The 21582-nt window shown below is 36.2% G+C and overlaps 2 protein-coding genes across 4 annotated transcripts in view; one reads left to right on the top strand and one right to left on the bottom strand.

Moving 5' to 3' along the window:
- Positions 1-2495: 2495 nt before the first annotated feature.
- LOC7459228 (thioredoxin F-type, chloroplastic) lies at positions 2496-4009 on the top strand. The gene is made up of 3 exons (XM_002325871.4): positions 2496-3021; positions 3522-3621; positions 3722-4009. Exons 1-3 carry the CDS (start codon positions 2693-2695, stop codon positions 3857-3859), a joined length of 567 nt encoding a protein of 188 aa, XP_002325907.1. The 5' UTR covers positions 2496-2692; the 3' UTR covers positions 3860-4009.
- Positions 4010-4056: 47 nt separating this feature from the next.
- Positions 4057-21582, bottom strand: part of LOC7455213 (THO complex subunit 2) — a 28138-nt gene continuing 10612 nt past the window's right edge. The window contains exons 13-33 of one of the 3 annotated variants that reach the window (XR_008058227.1): positions 20935-21015; positions 20507-20717; positions 20173-20415; positions 20005-20085; positions 19771-19890; positions 19610-19669; positions 18109-18236; positions 13417-13513; positions 13198-13326; positions 12195-12298; positions 11590-11770; positions 11198-11379; positions 10427-11033; positions 10075-10179; positions 9134-9289; positions 8957-9037; positions 8426-8887; positions 7023-8150; positions 5641-5951; positions 5162-5304; positions 4057-4296 (exon numbers count right to left, since the gene is read on the bottom strand). Coding sequence is in view for 1 of the 3 variants with exons in the window: in XM_024591376.2 (XP_024447144.1) it covers positions 5235-5304; positions 5641-5951; positions 7023-8150; positions 8426-8887; positions 8957-9037; positions 9134-9289; positions 10075-10179; positions 10427-11033; positions 11198-11379; positions 11590-11770; positions 12195-12298; positions 13198-13326; positions 13417-13513; positions 18109-18236; positions 19610-19669; positions 19771-19890; positions 20005-20085; positions 20173-20415; positions 20507-20717; positions 20935-21015 (4537 nt within the window). In the remaining 2 variants the exon portion in view is untranslated. Of the gene's footprint in view, positions 4297-4431; positions 4451-4950; positions 5305-5640; positions 5952-7022; positions 8151-8425; positions 8888-8956; positions 9038-9133; positions 9290-10074; positions 10180-10426; positions 11034-11197; positions 11380-11589; positions 11771-12194; positions 12299-13197; positions 13327-13416; positions 13514-18108; positions 18237-19609; positions 19670-19770; positions 19891-20004; positions 20086-20172; positions 20416-20506; positions 20718-20934; positions 21016-21582 lie in introns of those variants that run through there. The other 2 variants (XR_002979346.2, XM_024591376.2) reach the window with 2 other exon arrangements.

Below are 21582 nucleotides of genomic sequence, written 5' to 3'. Positions count from 1 at the left end.
TTTACTTGTGTATTATATAGCTCATCATATTATTGCTTATTGTTAGCCTGAAAATACCATTTAAGAAAAAATTTGGGTTAAGATTGACAATTTAATGTTACTTAAGAAAGCTATCAACTAACCAATATCTTCTCTCTCTCATTCATAATTATAAAATTTATTCTGATAAAACTCAAGTCACGAATTAAGAAAATCAATTTAGATTAATCTAAATTGATTTAATTTACTTTTTAATAAATATTATTTCTACACTTGAACCTTAACCCAAAATCAAATTTAAAACCCAACCTCCTATAACATCATAATTTTTAGGTAAAAGTTTTTCATTATCCTTTATTAGCCCATGTTCAAGTAATAACCACCCTTCACTCCTTTCTCTTTTTCTTTTAGCTTTAGTTGTTATTTCAAGTGGCAATGGATATAATTTCTAATAGATCTACTTCTTGTGCTCATTAATCAGATTAACTTTAAAATTATAAAATCTCATCCCATATAATCTTGACTCTCTCTTCTTCGTTTCTCATTGTGACAATTGATTTTCATCATTAAATTTTTGTGTGTAACTTCTCCATACGACACCATCAAAGATTAGAGCCTCCCACAAATTATAATTTATGTTCACTAGCCCGAGTATCAACTCACTAACTTGGTTTTCTTTCTCTCTCTATTTTTTTTTCTTCTAAGAATGGAGGTGAAGCAATGCAACAAGAATTGATTTCGTGAAGTTATGAAGTAGAAAAAGGATCAAGTTGATCATGCTTTGTTACCAAGATATTTAGAGAAAGTAGAAAATATTATGAATGTGAAGCTTGGAGTTGATTTACGTGTTTGAGGATAACCAAGTCAGGTTGGGAACTAGATTTATTTTGGGTTGATTAGGTCATGGGTCGACCTGGATTTTAACTGGTTCAGTCCGAGTTGTTTCTTTATTTTTTTTTCAACTCAAACCACCTCAAATTAGTTAGGTCCCATGTACCCATGTAGGCTTTAAAACAATGCTCCCACTTGTCAACATATGACATGTATATAAAAGTGAAAAACTTTACAACACTTGAGACTGCAAGGTATAAATACGAGAAACATTTTGGATTTCGTTAACTATACTCTCTTTGTGCTTGATAGCTGGAGGTCGGCCACACGATGCAAGGGACTAAAGGAAGCATCAGTACTGGCATAGCCATACTAATTAGTACTGTACCAATTAAGGACATTTTTCTATTCGTATCTATTCAATCATTTATTCATGAATATAAAGATTTCATAGCGTTCTTCGACTTCTTCTATTCGAAATTAATTTGGATAGCATCCAAGGGATTATAGCTTTCTAAAAGCACTAGACGTATTTGGAGGATGCATTCATAACATTGTTGAGATGGCAATTTAGACTTTGTTGTTGTATAAGCTAACTCGAAGATATTTTTAAATTTTGAAAATATATATATAAATATTAATGTTCGGGTTAATTTGCGCGCATTTTAAAAATATATATTTATAATACAGATAGTGAATGGCTATAAAATGAACATTAGATTACCATGTCATGACCTTATAATTGATTATCATGCCATGACATAAAGAGATGATCAAGGATAAGTAAAATAACCGTGAGAAATCAAATTAACAAAAGAAAAGGTGAATAGAAAACATAAAAAAATCAATTGATTTTAGTTTTAGATTTGACAAACCAAAAAATCAAACTAATTTTCTTTTAAATTGAAAAAAAAAAAGCTTAGGCCAATTACATTAAAGCCTAGAAAAAGCCTAATTAAAAAAATCCACGAAAAAATTTTGATTTTTAAATAGGTAATAGAATTGAACTGATTTTTTTAATAAAAAAAATAAAAGTTTAGGCTCATTGGTATAGTTTGGTTTTCTATTTAAAAAAATTGAATTTATCCATGAAACTCTTAATTGAGTTTTTTTTTAAATTTTTTTAAATAGAAAGCCAAACTATACCAAATTATTTGGTTTGTACTAGTTTTTTTATATTTCAATATAAGTTTTTTTTTTTAAAATAATTTAGTTGAATTTCTTATATAAATTGAACCAACTGAAAGATACTCACATCTTAAAATATCAACGACTTAATACTTATGAGGTTATGGATAAAGATAAAACTAAATTTTCATTTGTTAAAAGACTGGAGAAAAATTAAGATTTTTCAGAATCACAAGTTTTTCCAAAATCATATATTTAAACAAAAATCAGATTTTCCTTTTATCATCATCCATACGTTTTCTTTTACCCTAATTATCTCCAGCAACTATCCGGAGTCTAATGACTAAAATATCCCCATTTTTCTGTCTTTTCTCGAATTCAATTAACGGCCACTAGTCTCTTGCACTTACTTGCAAGATGACCAACTTACCCGCTCCCCGTCTCTCAATGAAATGGCATGGAGCTGGAAACTGGGAGGTTAATTCTGTCATTCAAAATCGAGAATAAGACTATTTTTTTTTCTTTCCTGGCGTGTCTCAGTCAAACTGTCTCCAGCCTCTCTTTTCTTGCCTTAAACTGACATAAACACCCCCAAGATATTGTCTAAAGGAATCCCAAAATCATATTTCCGTCAATCTCCCTCCCATCTTTCTTCTGCAGCTCATAGAAATTTCCACCACCGGCAGCAGTCCACAAGCTATTATTAGATCACTTACATACAGTCGCACAGCACAGAGTCATTTGCTGATCAACAATGGCTTCGATCCAGTTCTCACTGTCTCCTACTTCCTCCATCCGCTCCTCACCATCCTTTGCCGGTTCTCCTGCAAACCCCATCACGCCCCAATACTCCTCTACCCCCACAAAGGATCTCTCCTCCTACTGCAAGCTATCGTCAAGGCAAAAGAATGTGATCAAGAGGAATGGCAGCAGAAACCTGGTTTCTACAGTGAGGTCGAGCTTGGACACGGCGGGTCCCACTTCCGCTGTTGGACAGGTCACTGAGGTCACCAAGGACACCTTCTGGCCCATCGTTAACTCAGCCGGGGATAAGACTGTCGTCCTCGACATGTACACCCAATGGTAATACATATGTTATGTTTGTTTTTCTTATCTCTTCTTTTAAAATCAATTTGCTCTTCGACTCTTCATTGGATTGGATAATAGTAGTATGTACACCTACGGGTTGCCCATCTAGATGTTCATACAGATTATACTACTCCTTGTCAAGAATTCAACTCTCTGGCTTTAAGATTGAGCTTGATTCTGAGAGTCAAGAACAGCTCGCCGTTTGACTGGTATGAAAATGAATCGAGTTTTAATTGGATATAGCATGTGTTTCAATGCAATTAAACATCGGCGTTTTACCCTCACCATGCTCATTCATCCTTTCCCCGTTGAGCTAGCTACATCTCATGGGACGTAGTGCTTGTCAAGCAATTTCACTAGCTATAAGAAAAACTATCGCGTGTTTCATACTGATTGCATAATCCGACCACATCTCTGGATTGATACTTGCTTCAATCCTTCCATTTCAGTTCCCATTACTAGTGTTGACTGTGTTTGTTCCTTGTGATTTTTAGGTGTGGCCCTTGCAAGTTAATAGCTCCAAAGTACAAGGAATTATCCCAGAAGTATGATGATGTTGTGTTCTTAAAACTTGATTGCAACCAAGAAAACAAGGTAAGTAGCTGCCATACCTTATTGATCGAAGCTTAATGACATGCACACACGAGAAACACCACCTGGGAGACCACCCTCTGAATTTGATAATTGTTGGCAGCCGTTGGCAAAAGAGCTTGGCATAAAGGTAGTACCGACCTTCAAGATTCTCAAGCAAGGCAAGATCGTAAAGGAAGTCACCGGGGCCAAATTCGATAATTTAGTTATTGCCATTGAGAGTGTCAGATCCGCCAGCTGAATCTCCTTTCTACTATTCCCTCTCGTGCAAACCATTCTGCTTCGAAATAATTACTCTTCCTCTGTGTGTACTTATTTAATGTTGTACGGGTGGAAATGAAATGGTTTAAACCTACAGTTAAAGAAACTGCCTGTGATGGATTTTTGTTTTTCTTTTCCTCTAATGTCGTTTCTCTGGAGCAGCCCATGCATACATAATAATCCAAGTACCAAGGGTAAATTACATTTAATATGATTTGTTCGTGGTAGGTAACAGCATTTCATGTATTAAATAGTGCATAAATTAGGTGGCGTATTGTGCTGTAAGGATTTGAGGTGCGAAATGTTACCACACTCATTGTTGTGAATCGCATGGCATTAACTTGTGTCACGCTTGCCCTGCCTTTGTTGGGAGGTAAATCCAGAGCCAGTGCTGGAGTTTTTTGATGGGCACGCCAACTGTCGATCAAAGAGAAAAATAGCCTCAGCTTTCTAGGTGAATAAAATGACTTGCATAGGGAGGTGGCAGAAGCACTCTTCCATAAGAACAAGTTATCCATAATCTTTCTTTGTTTTGCGGAATATTTCATGTAGATTGCTTCATGTCTTGCATCTCTTCAAGAACAAGGAAACACCTATGGGATCTCATATAAAAACCAAAAGAATATAAAACTATCTCTGATATCAGGTTTTCTTTAAGACGAATCAGGTTCTCTTTATGGCCGCTACTTTCCACAATCTTTTAACATTATTGATTACAGAAGCGCCAATCTCCCCTTGTATTCTTCTTTCTTTTTACGAAAAAAAAGAAGAATAAAGCCCTAAAACACGCTAATTATGCATTCAGACAAAAGCAGCTCAATTTGGTGGCACAAGGAACTGATGGATAGAGAGGTGACTGATTATGGCGCTGGAACCCTTTTACCGGGAAGTGCTACTTGCATGGAAAAAACAATATGACTCACTAATCATGTCCCACCAGCAATCATGAAGTAAAAGTCTCTCCCTTTTTACCAATTATAGCAGCTAGAAGCAAACATAGACTACCATTATAACAGCAGCTCTTGTCATTCTTCGAGTATATTGGATGCATCACCAAACATAGAAGGGATAGGAGGCAAGAAAATCTATCTCAAAATTTATTTTTACACTTAGTTTAGGAGAGAATTGGCAAGTTTCACTGTACTACATAGCTCACACTTTTACAATAGCATACAAAAAGGGCATAAATCTAACTTGCCATTCCTGAAACTTTAGACAACTGGCAAAAATCTTGAACTGTGGTAGAATTAAATGGATAAAAGAATTAAGACCAGGAACTCACACAATCAAGCACATCCATTCCCGCTCAAGCTATGGCCCATCCAGAAAATACATCTCAAGCTATGGCCCATCCACTACTTGCGGTGCCTCCGCTTTTGTTCAGCTCTCTGCCTCTTGTCCTCATCCCATTCCCGGTCATACATTCTAAAAGCTGATTAAGGACTTGCAATATAAAACAACGATCTTCAAAGAAATAGCGAAGCATGCATTGTATTCGCATCACAAGCTAGCTTGACGGCAAAACTACAACATTGTAATGCTGCATGCCTAATGCACATCATGTCCACAAGCCAGTACACAACTAAACGCAAAATGCAAGGTGTACAGCTTAATGTTGAAAAATTACCCCATCACAAATTACAATTTGCAGCGGACAGGGAACAGGGATTTAAACAATTTTACTGGCTTCCAGATCCCTCAATTGAATATGCACATGATGGCATGCATTATTAATTACTAAAGAATGGATTTTAAGGATACGGATCAGCATCACGACGAGCCATCTTGCCAGCTACGTCTTTACCATGAATCCTTATGGAAGGTTCCTCCAAGTAACTTGTACGCTGAATCGTGCCCCCCTTCCGATCTCCCCTATCCCTACCATCATATGATTGTGACATGCCACTACCAAGGGGAGGAGGTGGTGGGGCAACAGGAGAATATTCACCAGCTTCCCCAGTTGGCAGATGATCTCTTTTAATTTTCCGTCTCTTAGCAGCTGCACCAGCATCCATTTCCTCCTTCAAGAGATGGGTTTTCTCCCTCTCCCTTTCTCTTTCCCTCTCTTCCACCTACAAATTACCAACTCAGAGATATAAGCAAAAACCTCTCTTCTTCTAAACACAAAGAGACCAATAAAAGAATAACAGCATCTAGTTGTTCTAAAAAAATAAAAATAGACCATCATCTATTTCTCTTTAATAGTTTGGATAATATTCAAGGCTTATTTTTCTTGGATGATTTCATCTTTAAATGGTACAATATCCAAATTGACAATTGTAGTTCGTACAGTGTAAATCATTCCAGACTCAGACTCTCACAAATTTATGATGTCAAAGCATTTGCACATAATGGATGAATCAGAGCACGGCTGTATAAATATCCAGGGGAGAATCTCTTGCTTGTCTAAGTCGGTAACAGTTCCAATTCAAACCAACAAGCACCAAAATGCAAAACATGATCCATGCCAAGAAGCGATCAGATGAACTTGTAATTTATATTGTCTCTACTCAAACAAGGTAGAACATGTTAAGCAGAGTGTTGCCCTCTGCAAAAAGTGCTAAATATCCAGGACAAAAGAAATTATTCATGATACAGATGACTGAAGCCATTGGGCTACAAAGAGAGCCAAACACCAAAAACTATGGAGTCCAACAATGGGTATGTTATCAAGACCACAAGAAATATCATACATCAACACGGCCCAATGAGAAAAATTTGCTTGACAAGCAAACTAAAACAATTATGAATTACAAGTGAAACTATGACATTAAAACAGCTCACTTTTATGCACTCATGCTCAGAGTCCATATGACCATAAAAGATAGCATTCTATCAATATGCCAAAACATGGAGGAACAAATACCATATGACAGCAACAGTTAAATTATGCAGGTGGCAAATAAAACAAACCTCCTATCACAAAGGAGAGCAAGCGACTATAAGAAACTAAAGAAAACAAAAGTACAAATATCAGTTATACAGGTATATGTTGTCCTCTATTAAATGTCATTGCCATTCCTAGAAATGATAAATCAGATTCAACTGTTTCATACTCAGTCCAATCTTGCATGTATTAAGTGCTGAATGGCCACTTAATTAAGAATCAAAATGGAATCAACGAGTTAGCGGCTAATTCATACCTTAATTGACAACCCCTCTCGCTCTTCTCGCTTTCTCTCACGAACATCATCTTCTTTTCTTCGTTTTGTATCATCTTGTGAAACCAAGGAATTTTCTTCTGATCGTCTTCGTTCTTTCTCGTCATGCCTAGGAGAAAGCCTCTGGGCATGTCTGGTAGTTCCAAACCTTCGGTCAGCATCTTCATCTCTTCTACCAGAAGTAACTGACTGGGGAACCATGTGAGGAGGTAAAGGTGGTGGTGGAGGCAAGTTTTGCCCATGAAAACGATCATCACCCTGAGATTTTTCAGCAGATGTATCATTGTACCGTAACTTGCTTCTGTCATCTTTGGCTTTGTCAGCTAGTCTATCGAAACTCCTATCAGTACCCCTATCCATCCCTCTCTCATCCGAACGCTCTCTTCCATATCTTTCCATTGATTTGTCTCTCGATCTGTCAGCTAAACTATCATCCCCATGGGATTTATCAGGACGCTCCGATCTTTCCCGATGATCCCTATCATATCTATCATTACCTTTATCTTTTGACCTATCCAAAGGTTTATCCGTACTCCTATGCTTATTCTGTTCATCATTTCCCACTTTATCAAGATCCGCAGATCGAGTATCTGTAGACCTCTCTCTTTCAGAGAATTTAACTTCACCCTCTAAATCTCTCAATTCACCATCCCCTTTTCGCCGTTTACTTGATCTGTCAGGTTCTTCAGCAGGACTCGCTCTTTTTTGCAACTTATCACTGGACTTTGAAGCAGCAACAGAGTTATCATGCCTAGGAGAATGAACAAGTTGAGGTGGCTTCTGCACATCAGCAACTTCAGTTGCTTCAGCTTTTGGCATAGGTTTGTTAAGTCCACTATCTGACTTTGATTCAGCACCATAAGAATCAGATGCTCTTGTAGACAGGGTAGATATTTTTCCGGATGTTGAAACTGCATTACCATTCAATGTGAGTGCAGAAGAAACATTAGCAGCACCCCCTTGCCTGCCCTCTGATAAATGAACCTGGATGTCTTTGTCACTTGTGGATGAGGATGGAGTTCGGCCAACAGCTTTTCCAGATTTATTATCATCTTTTACAACATCTTGCTTTGGTGTTTTGGAAACCAGCCGCTTTGTGGAAATTTTCATCTGTCAATAAAGAGAAGGAAAAAGAAAATCAGCCAAAGGTAAATTATAATATATCCTTTTAAGGATTCAAGAAATAATAAATATCTTGTGGGTCCCAAATTGTAAAATCACTACCTCGTGTCTATTTCAACAGAAAAAAGGTATTGTTTCTTTCCCTCGACACAAGGAAAAAAAAATCTCACTACCGCTGTTCAATAAGAATGTTTAACATTGCCTTCATTGACGCACTATATAAAATTGTCTATGTACCATATTGAACACAATCTAGACAATACCTCAGACTCCGCTAAGTTCTTTGGAGCAGCTCTGACAGTGCCATCCTCCAATGTTCTATTTGATGAATCATCCACCCCCTTTCGATTTTCTGATCTTGATGCTCCTACATGAACAGCAGCTGCAGAACCAGCTGACTGGGCATTTGACCCATTGGTTGATGAACCACCTTTGGATTTTTGATGCCCTTGATCAAATTTCGAATGTGAGACATTGTCTGTTCTATCTGACCTCCCATCAGCATGTTTTGCCCTGGATATCTGCTCTCTGGTTGAATTCCCAGGATCTCCATGTTGGCTTCCAGTGTGAGGTGCTCTTCCCTCAGCAGGTTCACCTTGAGAAACATTAAGAGCAGAACTATTTTGTGCTGCAGCTGCATTTCCAGATAAAGATTTTGATGCAGCAGATGGAGGCTTTATTTCAAGATATCCCATGCCAAATTCTTCATCTGTAATCCACGAAGGCTGCAAATAACAAGAAATTTTTTAAATATGTAGCAAGGGAAGCTAAATTCACTAGTGAATCCCACCAACCTTTCTAGCAGCCAAAGCTGCAGCAACACCTGTTGCCAAAACTTTGAGATCCTCCCTTTCATCACTTTTGATTCTAGTTACCTGTATAGAAAAGGAGACAAAGGAAAAGAACTGAAGTTATGGTTTGAAACCATAAAATTAAGATAAATAAAGGTCTCCTTTCTTGACGTCTCTTACTCGTTTTTCAAGGTTAATACCACTCCTTTTAGTAACTGGAAAAACTCCTGAAATTTTTGTCAACAAAATAAGAGCGTTTCGAATTTCCATGTACTCAGATGATTCCAGACACTGAATCAATAGCCGAGACATTCTCTGACTCCATTTCCAGTGTACCTATCACCAAAAGAGCAGATAAAATGAATAAACAATTACCACTAATATGACCAATACCCAATTATGGTATAAAAGTAAACACATAATATCTGGTTTTAACAGATGATTCAATAAATCACATATCTCTGTGCCTTAAATATCAGTAGTGACTGACCAAAAGGTTGAACTTGGCCAAAGGAAAATGATCAAGAAAAGACGAGAGTAAGAAAAAGCCAGCAAAGAAGGGAAAAGTAAGAGGCAGCAATGGGTCAAGTGGAATAAAAACAAAAATGATCTTCAATGTAATATTATCAATGAAGAAAATATAAAAACTATAGTGACCATTCATAAAAAAAAATCTCAAGAAATTAATTTAAAGCTTAAACTTTTTCCGGTTCCCAAGAGGATTTGCAACCAGAATCAATATCATTTAGAAGACCGTAAGACTTCTAGATTTCAACTAATGCCACATATTAGCACTAGTGGATACTTAAAGATGACTTCAGGATTTCCTGAGCATGACTAGTTTCAATATGGGGATCCTACATAAAAATTAGTCCCCAATTTAACACATGTCCAGATATGAACTTAAGAAAAGTAAGACCAATAAGCTCAGTTTGAAAAGTACATTAAAGGCTGAACAATGCATTATGTAGATGAATAGAATTAAATGCAGAAAGGTAGATAAAGAATCAACACTTGATGCAAAGTCATCCAGATGACGAAATATTCAGAAAGAGATTTCAGTTTGTGAAAATGACAACCAGTTGAAAAAAATAAATACAACTTCCATCTCAAGAACTAACCTTGATGAATTGACCATATGTAACCCGTTGGCTGTTTGGAAATCTATAATACACAGCAAATCCAGGCATATTTCCACACTCATGTTCATATATAGATTCATCACTCTGGTAGCAAAGCATTCAATAAAAGAAAAGAAGAGCATTGAGTTAGGGTGCAGGCAAAAAGAAAAGCAAACAAATGGTTATTTCAATCAAACACAAGTGCTAAATTCAAACAAGCACACTCCCATGTGCACTTGCATATAATTTAATTTAGCAAAAAAATAATTTCTTTTACTTTATGAAACAAACTCCAATTAGTGAAAGCAAAAATAAATCTGAATAACAGAAAGGACCATGAAGTTGTCAATACCTTCCAGTAGTAAGCAATCTTTAATGTCTCATACAAAAACCTTCCAAGTCTACCTGCTTCATATTCAGTACAGCAGCATATCATAGGTTGTAATGTCTTACATATCAGAACATCAACATGGTTTACTGTGTTGAAAAACGGAGTGCCAAGTGAATGAAGAGTATGTACAAACATGGCACAATAAACAGCATCTGGCATGCTGAAAGTACAACGGGGAAAAATACAACGCTGAAGGAACTCCATATTGATTTTCAAAGTATCAGGACAGGAAGTCAGCCATTTGTCCTTTTCACAAGAGAGTCGTCTACGAACAGATGAAACATTATCTTCATGTTTACGGAGCTCACTAGTCAAACGATCAAGAGATTCTTGAATCCTTTCCTTCTCTTTCTTCCTTTTAGTAATTGCTGAACTAGAATTATCAGAAAGCTCTTCCAGAGCTTTAAGAGCAGCATGCTGCTTGGCAATTTCAGACTCGTAACGGTTTCTAGGAACATAGAGATCATAAAGTGTGAGTCCCCAAAAAGTTGCATAGAGATCAGGTGAGAGACTATTCCAGGCTTTTGAAGGCAACATGGTTTTCACAGTCTCAAGAAGATCCGACCACCTACATACCATTGATATATGATTATTCTTTACTATAAAAGTAACTTTCTTCATAAAATCGTTGTTTCTTATTAGGTATTCCACACACAAGTTAGTGTATAAGAAAAAGAATCACAGGCCAAGAAATGCTACAGAATAAAACAAAGTAAAAGACAAGATTATTACGTTACAGACTTATGGGAAGAGCCAAGATCCAGAATCACTCCGCCAGAACATTCTATGGCTTCAGGCTCCAGGATTGCACTTGTATTAGTTACTGTTTTATTGTTTTCCAAGGGCCAGAAAACATCTAAACTGCCAGCGCACTTGAAAAGCCTCATGACTGGGCGATATATTAAAAATGCAACCTAAAATGCACAGAGAAATGAAGATTAAAGTTATGTACAAGCATAAGGATACCTGTCATAAAAACTAAATAATACTGCACAGTAAACAACACTCTAAATGTAATTTATAAATGATCAAGCAGACATAATAGGATAAATCAATGACCAAAATACAGAAAAATTAGAGGCTTGAACAATACAAACACACACAGAGAGAAAGGAAGGAGAGACCTCAGGATCAAGGTGGTACAGGTGGACAAGATCATCAAGAGAGGGAATCAACTGAGCATATGCTGAGGGTGGCGTCACAGCACTACAGAGGAATTCCACATATTGAAGAAGGGTTCCATGACACCTATCGAACTGCTCACTGACCATTTTAATGTAAGGTGCATCCGCATTTATGACAACCCTAGAGGAAAAAAATATATGATAAGTCAGCACTCCAACCAACATCAAGCACATCCCATGGAAAAGAGCATGTCAAAAGTTAAGACAGACAGCAAAAATTACTCCAGAATTTTAACATTAAAACAGAAAAAGATTTAAATAAGAAAGAGGACCAAATTGCGTAAACATTCATGAATAGATGCAAAAAGAAATAATTAGGGACATATACCCATTTCAAATATGCACACAAGAATATTCAGATACATGTTGCACTTGGTGGAAAAGGATTTGTATACAGAGGATAAAGTAAAAAATCATCCATGTTTAAAAAATAAACGTCCTTCACAACCTACACCATTTCCATGTTTTCTTCTCAGAAAATATCCTTTAGAAAAAAAATCTATTATTTTAAGCAAATATATAAGAAATAAAGTTGTACTGCTTACACAGAACGATGTTGAGCAATAAGTAACAAAAGGGGGATCGCTGGCTTCGGTTCATCCTTAGGAAGCAATGAGTCTCGTAGCCTGTTAGCAGATTTGAACAGTGCCTGCACAGAGAATAAATTAGACATAGCTTGTAAGTTGCCCTGATGTGTTGGAAATTCGGTCTGGGAATGTCTGTGGTGTAAAAGTGAAAAGGAATATTGCAGAGTCAAAACTTCCATACTTAGCAATAACAATCTCATGCTCAAGTAGCTTGCAGATATATGCTCAAGTTCAGCAACAATAGGAAATGTAAACTAAATCATAACCACAGTACACTAACTACAGGAATATGTAGCAAGCAAGGGCAAACGAGGGAACCCTAGGATGCCTAGCTTAATCTAATAGCATATATTTGCTCTTTGAGCAAGTTTAGACAACTGAAGAATCTGTCATGATTTTCAAGCTTCAACAAATGGAATCCCCAAAGCCCAAATAAGAAAATCCTACATTTCCAAATGGAACTTGTATTTCAATAAACTAGTTTCCGCAACGGTGTTGATGAAATCACCAGGTCACAAGAAACGCTTTTAGCCCAACATCAGGGTATTTTGACATCACATAACCTTGGATGTGTAACATTAGAATAAGCTTCAGAATCCTCAATCCCAAACTAGAGGGTTTGACTACAGGGATCTATATCATTCACTTTTGTTTGTCTATCACATAAATGTTTCCAGATAATATATAAGAATATAGAGGTAGTATATAATGAAATACCGTTTACTAAAGTATGATTTACTTAGTTGATTTTAGTGCACAGAGAAAAGCTAGATCATTGTCTTAATTAAAAAATAAATCTCAGTGAAAAGGAAAAAACAAATGAGTTTTCCACCATGAAATCCAAATTCAGGAAGAAACTAAACCACTATTTTACTCGGGCATGTGCCTCCATTGAAATAATCAACTTATTGAAACATAACTTGCTACAGTTGCATGGAACACTTAAAGGGAGCAATGAGACCTTGTTAGTTCGGGTTACACCAAAAGAAGTAGCTTGATACCGAAGAGTCTCACTCCCTGCCATTGCATCCAACTGTTCCTCTGTTAGGTTCTCTGTGTATTGAACATTTGCCATTTGTTGAAGAAGCTCCTGACATAATCATAAGACTCCACTATTAATAGGCAACTGGACGTCTAATTATAAGTTATAAATTTTGTAACTTCTAGATCTGAATGATACCTGCAGAAGAACAAGCTCAATCCCCTGGCCCTTTTTCAACTGATTTCCTAGATACTGGAAAAGGCCTCTCAATTCCATAGATGGATACTTCTTACACCTGAGAATAAACAAACTCTCTTCATGCAATTTCAAGTAATCAAAAACAAAAAAAAAAGGAGAAGAAGAAGAGGTAGTTCTTTACATAAAGTTCCAAGTTCATCAACAATATTATTTGTATAACGTAAAAGAAATCAAAGAAAAAAAAATTATATCATCATCATGATCCATGGAGAGGAAGGGATAGCATTTCATCAAATCACTACAAGAACACCAGAACTTCATAACACGTTATGAACAAGTATGGAAATTAATGCATCATACAACAGATTGAGCATCTCTTAAATGCATAACAGCTAATATATAAGAGACCAAATTAGTAGAAGCAGCCACAAGTGATCTCAACAAGAGAAAGCCCAGATAAAATAATTCCACCAATTAAACTTGATGAATTTTTAAGTGCAAATAAAATAAGTGGACTAGGAAATTAGCAAAAGCAATCATCTTAAGAAATTATGAAAGGCTTTGATGATTTTACATTGCACATAGCTGAGGTGGGAAATAGTCAAGTGGAATTGATCTTTAATTTATTAATGAAACTATTTCAAATAAGTGTAGTATCATAGCAGTTCAAATAAATTCAAAAGCTACTAAAACGGGAAATCAACTGTCACATAACTTCAGCAGGTGTTGAACTTGGTGTTTTTGAAGCTTGAAGAGATGGCACATTCAGCATACATGAGCGTAATAAACTAAGACAATCATCAAAGCCATTTATCCATATCGATGCTACAAGCCCCAGATGGTCAACCAACAATCTCATCTTTACCAGTGACCATGTAACTGTTTGCTTGTCTTGTATCTTATTACATCTCTACTCTTTGCTTTATTAATATAAATTATCCAAGATAGTTACCAAATTATTATTATGCAGCACTGCTATCATTAAGATATGTTCTGACAAACAAAATTCAGACACTCTAACATGTGATACACGCCTAACTGATAAGAGCATTGTAGATCAACAGGATTCTTGTAATTAGCTCCCATCACAATCTAGTAAAGGCCGAAGTCGCCAATTAACTTTGATACTGAAACAATATTTCATTACAATAGAAGTGAATATTGAGGATGCCTAGGCACGCACAGTAATGAAGAATGGGAACAAAATGAAACAACAATAGAATCATGAGTTAATTAAGGAAACATCAGCTGTGAATAAATACATCTACACTAAATATGATATAACCTTGCTAAAAGGTAGATTACCAAATCAACACGGCCAAAATCAAACCTCCTATTGATCCACGGACACAATATACATAACTTTAAAGAAAATCCTTATGTACCACAAACATATCCCGCAGACCAGTCACCTGATTCAAACTCTGATTCTATGACCAAAATCTCTGTGGACTTCACCTCAAGATCCTAAAGATTATTCTCACAGTCAACCAAATCATTTACATCCTACCTCCCCCAGTTCCTCTATCTGCTACAGATAACTAAGCTTGCCAACTGCCAGACTATAGTGAAATTTCTGTTCATAAGGAATTGGAACCAAACCCAAAAGGCCACACCAATCACTTCACTCAGACCTTATCCAAACTCATAAAATGCTACTCGGTAAAAGAATCAGCCTTCTGGATTGCATAGGATATATGCAAGAATAAGAAAAGAGGTGATGGATGTAGTGTATACGCACCTTGGATGAGGGCTTATCTATTAAAACAGGATTCCAAAAGGATGGAAATAAACATGGTGTACATTTAACAACAAATTGAGGGCATTCTAAAAATACAAATTTGGAACATGTGGATTTGGATGCTTGTGTTTTGGTATATATGTGTATGAATGAAAGCATGCAACTAGAATGAATGATATTGACCATGACCACACAGGAGGAAAAAATTTTAGTATCCCTGAACAGATTTGTGCTTATAAGATTATTTAAGCCATGTAATTGGCCACAATAACATCAAGAAGAAGAGCTTTGAGAACGAAATGCTCAGACAGGATAAGGAGGCAAACCATGAAAAGAGGGAGAGGAATAAAAGGGGAGAAAAGGTCAATGTGAAAAAATGAACAGAACCACTTAAATCCCTCGAAAAGTTTGTTAATTTGGCACAGTAAAGACGACTGAAGAGGATAAGGATCACAATCACAGACCAGAACCACCAATCATTAGAAAAGTACAGAAAAGCAATTGATAAGTCTGATATAAACAGATGAATTGTCCCCACTGCTCAAGAGGTTTGATTTTTTCTTAGCAAACTATGCTCCTATAGCTAAGATGTCCAGAGGTAGCAATGACACTTCATTAGCATTCAACACATCCTTTATAGCAGCTATCAGGAAATAAAAAAAAAAATTGATCTCCCTTAGTTGAAACCTAGACAAGAAGTCTATCAAAAAGCAGCCAAAGCAGCATTACCTTCCCTGCTCCCATCTCTCTCTCTGAAATAGGTTTAGCACAGTATTAAGAAAATAACATGAGGAATATTAAGCATGTGCAACCCAATTTTATGACAGTGGTCCTTGATGATTATCCAGTGACTATGCAAAGCACGGAATTTAAAAAGAGGCACAGAAAACTTCTCTGAGACATGTCAGTAAACCCCCATACAGTATTCCCCACCAACCTAGTTGGATGACTAGACAAAGACACAACAAAAGAAATTAAAAGGAAAAAGAATAAAGAATAAACTACAGGTTCTAATCGCCAGAACTTCTAAAAAGGAAAGGGAGTCAAGACAGTTATGCAACCCCAAAAATTGCCAGCCTAATATTTCTGAACATGCATGTGTTGATATGACACTCTTTTTCCAGAATAAAAAATGTTTTGCATATTAAAGATATCCAGCAGCCTATGCACATGCACTATAATCAACAAAAAGAAAAGCAAAGTTTTGTGGACTAAAGTGAACTACCCCCATTCAATGTCTTACTGAACAGCCAGGCAACATTGAGAGCTCTGACATATTTCTGAGTGTCACCTCCACAGAGTTTGATTTTACTTCAAAAGCCTTCATGCCACGCATGGCATTCCAAATTAGCTATGCACGCCTTCCATAATCATGAAGAAATTGTGGAGCCCTGGAGAACATTAATGTCATCGCCAATACAAGCTAATGCAGCCACAATCAAAACAGAGTGCTCTCTCCCCATGTTCAGAACACTCGTCTCATAAAACAACAATACACTTCTGCAGGACTCACATTGGTAGGATGTAGTGAACATCAGTTCTGACAAAAACATATACTGCTTCCACGTTACATTATTGGAAACACTCATTGAAAGAAGCATCAAGGAGAAAGACAAGTCTGACAATAATCTGAAATATCCAGAACCAAACTGCCTTCAAATTTCAGACCATACCTAAACATAAGCTCTTCAGGAGGACAGTAAATTAAACACCAATTCCTAGCCATTTACATGTTCGCTGAGAAAACCCCACCAAATAGCACAATTATGCATGCAAGAGACTTTCCATACATTCCACCATCAATCAAAATCTGCAACTTAAAGAGTATTTCAACAACAAGTACCTTTCAACAATGAACCGTATATCTCCGTCCCTTTTCTTACTTCAGGGTACTAGCTTGCTACCATTTTCCAATAATGTCTTCATTACAGTCACCAATATTCCAAGTTGCATTAGAAACTCTAACGGCAAGTTTTACTGAAAAATCCACCTCTGACACAGAAACAGCCCTTCTTTGAACAGGTTAAGTCATCAATCTTATCTGAATATTTATCTTGAAGAGACATAGAAGAAATAGAACCAAATGGAAGTTTGAATAATGCAATCCCAATGAACCAGGCGACCAACCCCCAAGCACAAAGCCAGCTTTATTGTAAATTTCCACTGTTGATTCATAAAATAACCACCAACAAGGTCACTCATGAATCTCAATGATCAAAGTAAGAATAGTCTTTTTCACCTCCAATCTCAAGTACGTCAAACTTGAAAAGTTGTCAAAGAAATAACATTATTTTCAAGTTTGAATAATGTAATCCCAACTACCCTTCACTTTTCTTCTTTTTTTTGTTTTTTATCTGCCAACTAACTCTCTTACTCAGATATCATTTCCCATTCCAACAACCTTCGACTGTTTCCATCTCCAAATCCCATAGATTTCTCTGATTAGTGCCTATTCAATGCCAAGTCATGTTGGAATTGTGCTAACCTCCTAAATCAGGGACTCAGAAAATCTGCAATGTCCACAACAACCTCAGCTCCAGTTATCCTGCTTTTGCTGAGTTAAATCTGAAACCTGGAAACTGATGAAAAGCTTCCCAAGATACACCTAAAACTCTTAATAGAATAGTTTAACACACAGATAGACTCCAAGGATAGACTCCAATATAACTCATGCAAAATATAATAAAACAAAGTTGACAAGCAGATACAAAAACCAGAAACCAAAAGGGAAAACACCAAACACATACTTATGATTGTGCATATCAAAGTTCAGCAAGACATCCAACCTTTACAATAGATTAAAAGACTCTCAACATTGAATTCTCATCTGCTAAGCAACCATATTTGTTAAAGGCTCTAGTTTTGATACAGGGGCAATATAAATTCTACAAGTAGAAAAACACACAAAAAAAAAAAAGCAGTGTTTTGGAAAAGAGGAAATGTAAACATACAGGTGACCCCAGAATGAAGCCAGTGATTGAAGCCAGTCTGACAAATTAAGGCCATCATCTTTCAGCTTATCACGGCCACCTTGCGCTAACCGCTCAATAACAACATATTCCAAAATATCATACTCGAGCTGCACGGATAAAGAGATATATTGAAATGACTGTCAATAAGCATCCCTAAATAATTGTATACACAAGGATATGCAAATTGTTCATTAATTTTGCAAACATTGTTGGAAGGGTCAACAGATCAGGACTCAGGCTTTTTTGTCAGTGTTCTTGCTGTTCAGATTAATGACCAGGAACACAATTGTTCTATGTGAAGTTGTGGATGTACAAATTGGGTGGTGGTCCCATAGATGCCAAATCCAAACACATCCATAGCTGAATTTAGTTTAGGCAAGTTAGCATTGTGCCTGCATTTTTTATACATACAAATATTCTTAGTCTCTTATTTTGTAAACAATTTTAATCAAGGCTAAATATGTAATTTTCATCAAACACTTTGCATACACTCTGTGGTCTGTGCAGTCACAAGAAAACATCTGCAAATCTTTCCCTCCTATTTAAATGGATGTTACATCTCTCTGTCTCTTCAGCAAGAAGTGAATCTTTTCCTCCTCAAAACAAAATATCATCACTGTTGTCTTCAAAACCAAAACGATCAACTTCAGAAACCTCTTTTTTTTTAATATACCAAAGACCTCCTTTTCTTTTACCAATACCTCTTTCTTTCTTTTCTTTTTTATTACTTTGATGGCATCATAACTCATGCCATTTTTGTCAATTACAGTATTACCAATCTTCTACTTCTAATTTAACATTAAAATAGAGAAAGCTACTGGTCAGTTTTAAGAGCACAATTTCAATCAGCTATGTCTGTTTCCTATCTGAAAGAAAGTAAATAACTTCAATTTCAATTGCCTTAGCAACTACTCTGATATAGCTTTGATGAAACAATGAAATTCCAATCCTGAATTACATGCAAAAGGAAACGAAGGTCCGTCTTTCACATGGACTGTTTTCAAGAAATAGAGATGATAAATTGCAGTGGAAAAATTAGAGAATGAAAACTAGAAACATGAATATCAATTGAAGAGAGAGGAAGCATTATTTTGGAAAATGAAATGACAAAGCCAAAAAAGATTCTCAACTTCGAAAGGCTGCAAGTACAGATACATTCACACACCAACTACAGCTAGGAAGACATGCTAAACCAGTGATAGATGATTCCAACATTTCTAGTTCTTAATTGATTAACAGATTCAAAAATTAGATTTGAAATGTCAATAATTAAAAGAAATCATGTTATTGGAACATAAATTAAATATTTTTTTTCCAGCTAAAATCACATGAAACTGTAAGATTACAGTGAAAAAGTTTGTGGACGTGTAAAAGTAGAGAAGATCATTAGGTCCAATGCAAGAAGCTTTTATGGCTAAGTATGACTTCATATTTCAAATGCTCAAGGAGAAGTCATTGTAAATTAAGAGAGAATTCAAACCTGAGTCAAATACTTGAAAGCATCTACAACAGGAGAGATCATATCCCTGTACGACTCAATCTGCATGCCAAAAATCCAGCAAATAACTTTACCTTAGATTTGATTTATGAAATACAGATCAATGACAACAAATGCAGCATTTTCTTTAAAAAAAAAAGCACCTGGTGAACAATTGTTCTAAGGACAGTCATCGGGTTAGCATGAGCTAATTTTGCAACCATCCTACCCAGCTGCTTCAAATTTTCCTTCGCAAGCCTTTTCAATATCCTTCTAGTATCCAACTGCATGATAACAAAGAGAAACATACAACAAACACCAGTAAATAACAATGAATAGAGTATGATTATCTTAAAACACCAAGCTTGCAACAGTAAATTAGGATATGCATATGGTACCTTGGCTGTTTGTCTAGCAGCCAAAATCACTGGATTCCGCTCATCATCTTTTTCCCATTCACCATATAAACGATATCGCACCTGGTAAAAACAGAAGAAATTTATCTGTCAAACTTAACCAACATCAAAACTGGAAGTATCAAAAGACGGTTATAATGAAAGGCCAACCTCGTAAGGAAGGAGACTCATTACTTCCCAGATCTCCTGCCCAACAGCTGGATTTGCAGGTACCAACTGTAAAGAAGGAAGTAAACATGCTCCAAGGGCTTCCTCAACCCTTGACCTAGCTTCCCTTAGGTGCAAACGAGGAACTCGATTTCCAGGAATAAGAAGTTCACCATTTAGAGCTCCATCACCACTATCTACAAGCTCAAGTGCAGACATATAGTAACCTCTTAACACTCTACACACCTATCCATAAAGAAACCAAAAAAAAATTAAAATAAAACAAATACAATGTAGATGAAAAAATTCACCAAATATTAAAAATTAAACCATGCACCTTGTGCAGCAATAATGTATCACGGTAAAGATAAGGTCCAACAGTGACAAGCATCTGAAAAAACTCTTTGGGAAGATCAATGAAAGAGACATGGCCTGAAGAACTTGTCACGCCCATAGCATCAATACCAGCAATTCTTGGTGACCCACAACTTTGAATATGTGTTTGACGAATAATATTATATGCTGATGAGACCAACTTTTCAATGAGCCTGAAAATATATCACATCAAATACAAACAATAAAATTTCATTAATTTTCCATGCTGATGGGTGGCAGAAATAATTGGAACAGAGAAAGAGACTTCTTTGTTTAGATTCTAAAAATTTACATAGTAACCTCAGTGCACATTCACAAAGACTATAAGGTGTGTGTGTGTGTGCCTGTTTTACAATGAACGCAGATATAAAAATAAATTCAAAACTTTACCTAAATAAGCCGTTACATATTTGAGTATGTGCAACTGGATTGAGAGGAGAGAGACGTTCAAAAAGTACATGGGCATGATACCTGACAAAACAGAAGCCACATGAATATGATACCTTGGGAAAAAAGCTATGCATTACAATTAAACTAGTGTTCTACCAGTACATTTCTGTGGCACATAACAAAAATATCCATATGTTTGAGCTGGAAGAAATCATCTTTTTATGGAGTATAAAAATGACACTCATTTGAAGCAATAATTATTGCAAAATAAGAAGAAAAGGAAAAAAATGAACTTAGTGGCATTCTACTAGTGAGACCATTTTTAAAAACCAAAATATCTCTGTTGAAAAACAAAAAAGTTGAAATGCATCAAAAGCTGGAAACAGTTTACCAAAACAAAACTCCCAAAACTACACATACAGTTTCACACCAAACAATATAATCTCATCTCATAACCCTAGAGTCAAAACGCAACCTCGGCGGCTAAGATAACTCCTAGTAGAAAAAACATAGAAACAATGGATGAAAATATATTATCTCATGTTCTTTTCCTTCTTTTCATCCATTCCCCCAAACTCAATTATATAAATGAAAAGTCCTAGATAGTTAAACAATGAATAAAAAGGAGGGATCACATCATGGATGAAA

Source organism: Populus trichocarpa, chromosome 19 (assembly GCF_000002775.5).
Source record: "Populus trichocarpa isolate Nisqually-1 chromosome 19, P.trichocarpa_v4.1, whole genome shotgun sequence".
Classification (NCBI taxonomy): Eukaryota; Viridiplantae; Streptophyta; class Magnoliopsida; order Malpighiales; family Salicaceae; genus Populus; species Populus trichocarpa.
This window is presented reverse-complemented; position numbering and strand designations above follow the sequence as displayed.

Bases quoted from the DNA above. Each gene is read 5' to 3' on its own strand.
- LOC7459228 (XM_002325871.4), top strand. From the start codon at position 2,693: ATGGCTTCGATCCAGTTCTCACTGTCTCCTACTTCCTCCATCCGCTCC. The intron at 3,022-3,521 runs GTAATACATATG...TGTGATTTTTAG, and splicing joins CTCGACATGTACACCCAATG to GTGTGGCCCTTGCAAGTTAA. The intron at 3,622-3,721 runs GTAAGTAGCTGC...AATTGTTGGCAG, and splicing joins ATTGCAACCAAGAAAACAAG to CCGTTGGCAAAAGAGCTTGG.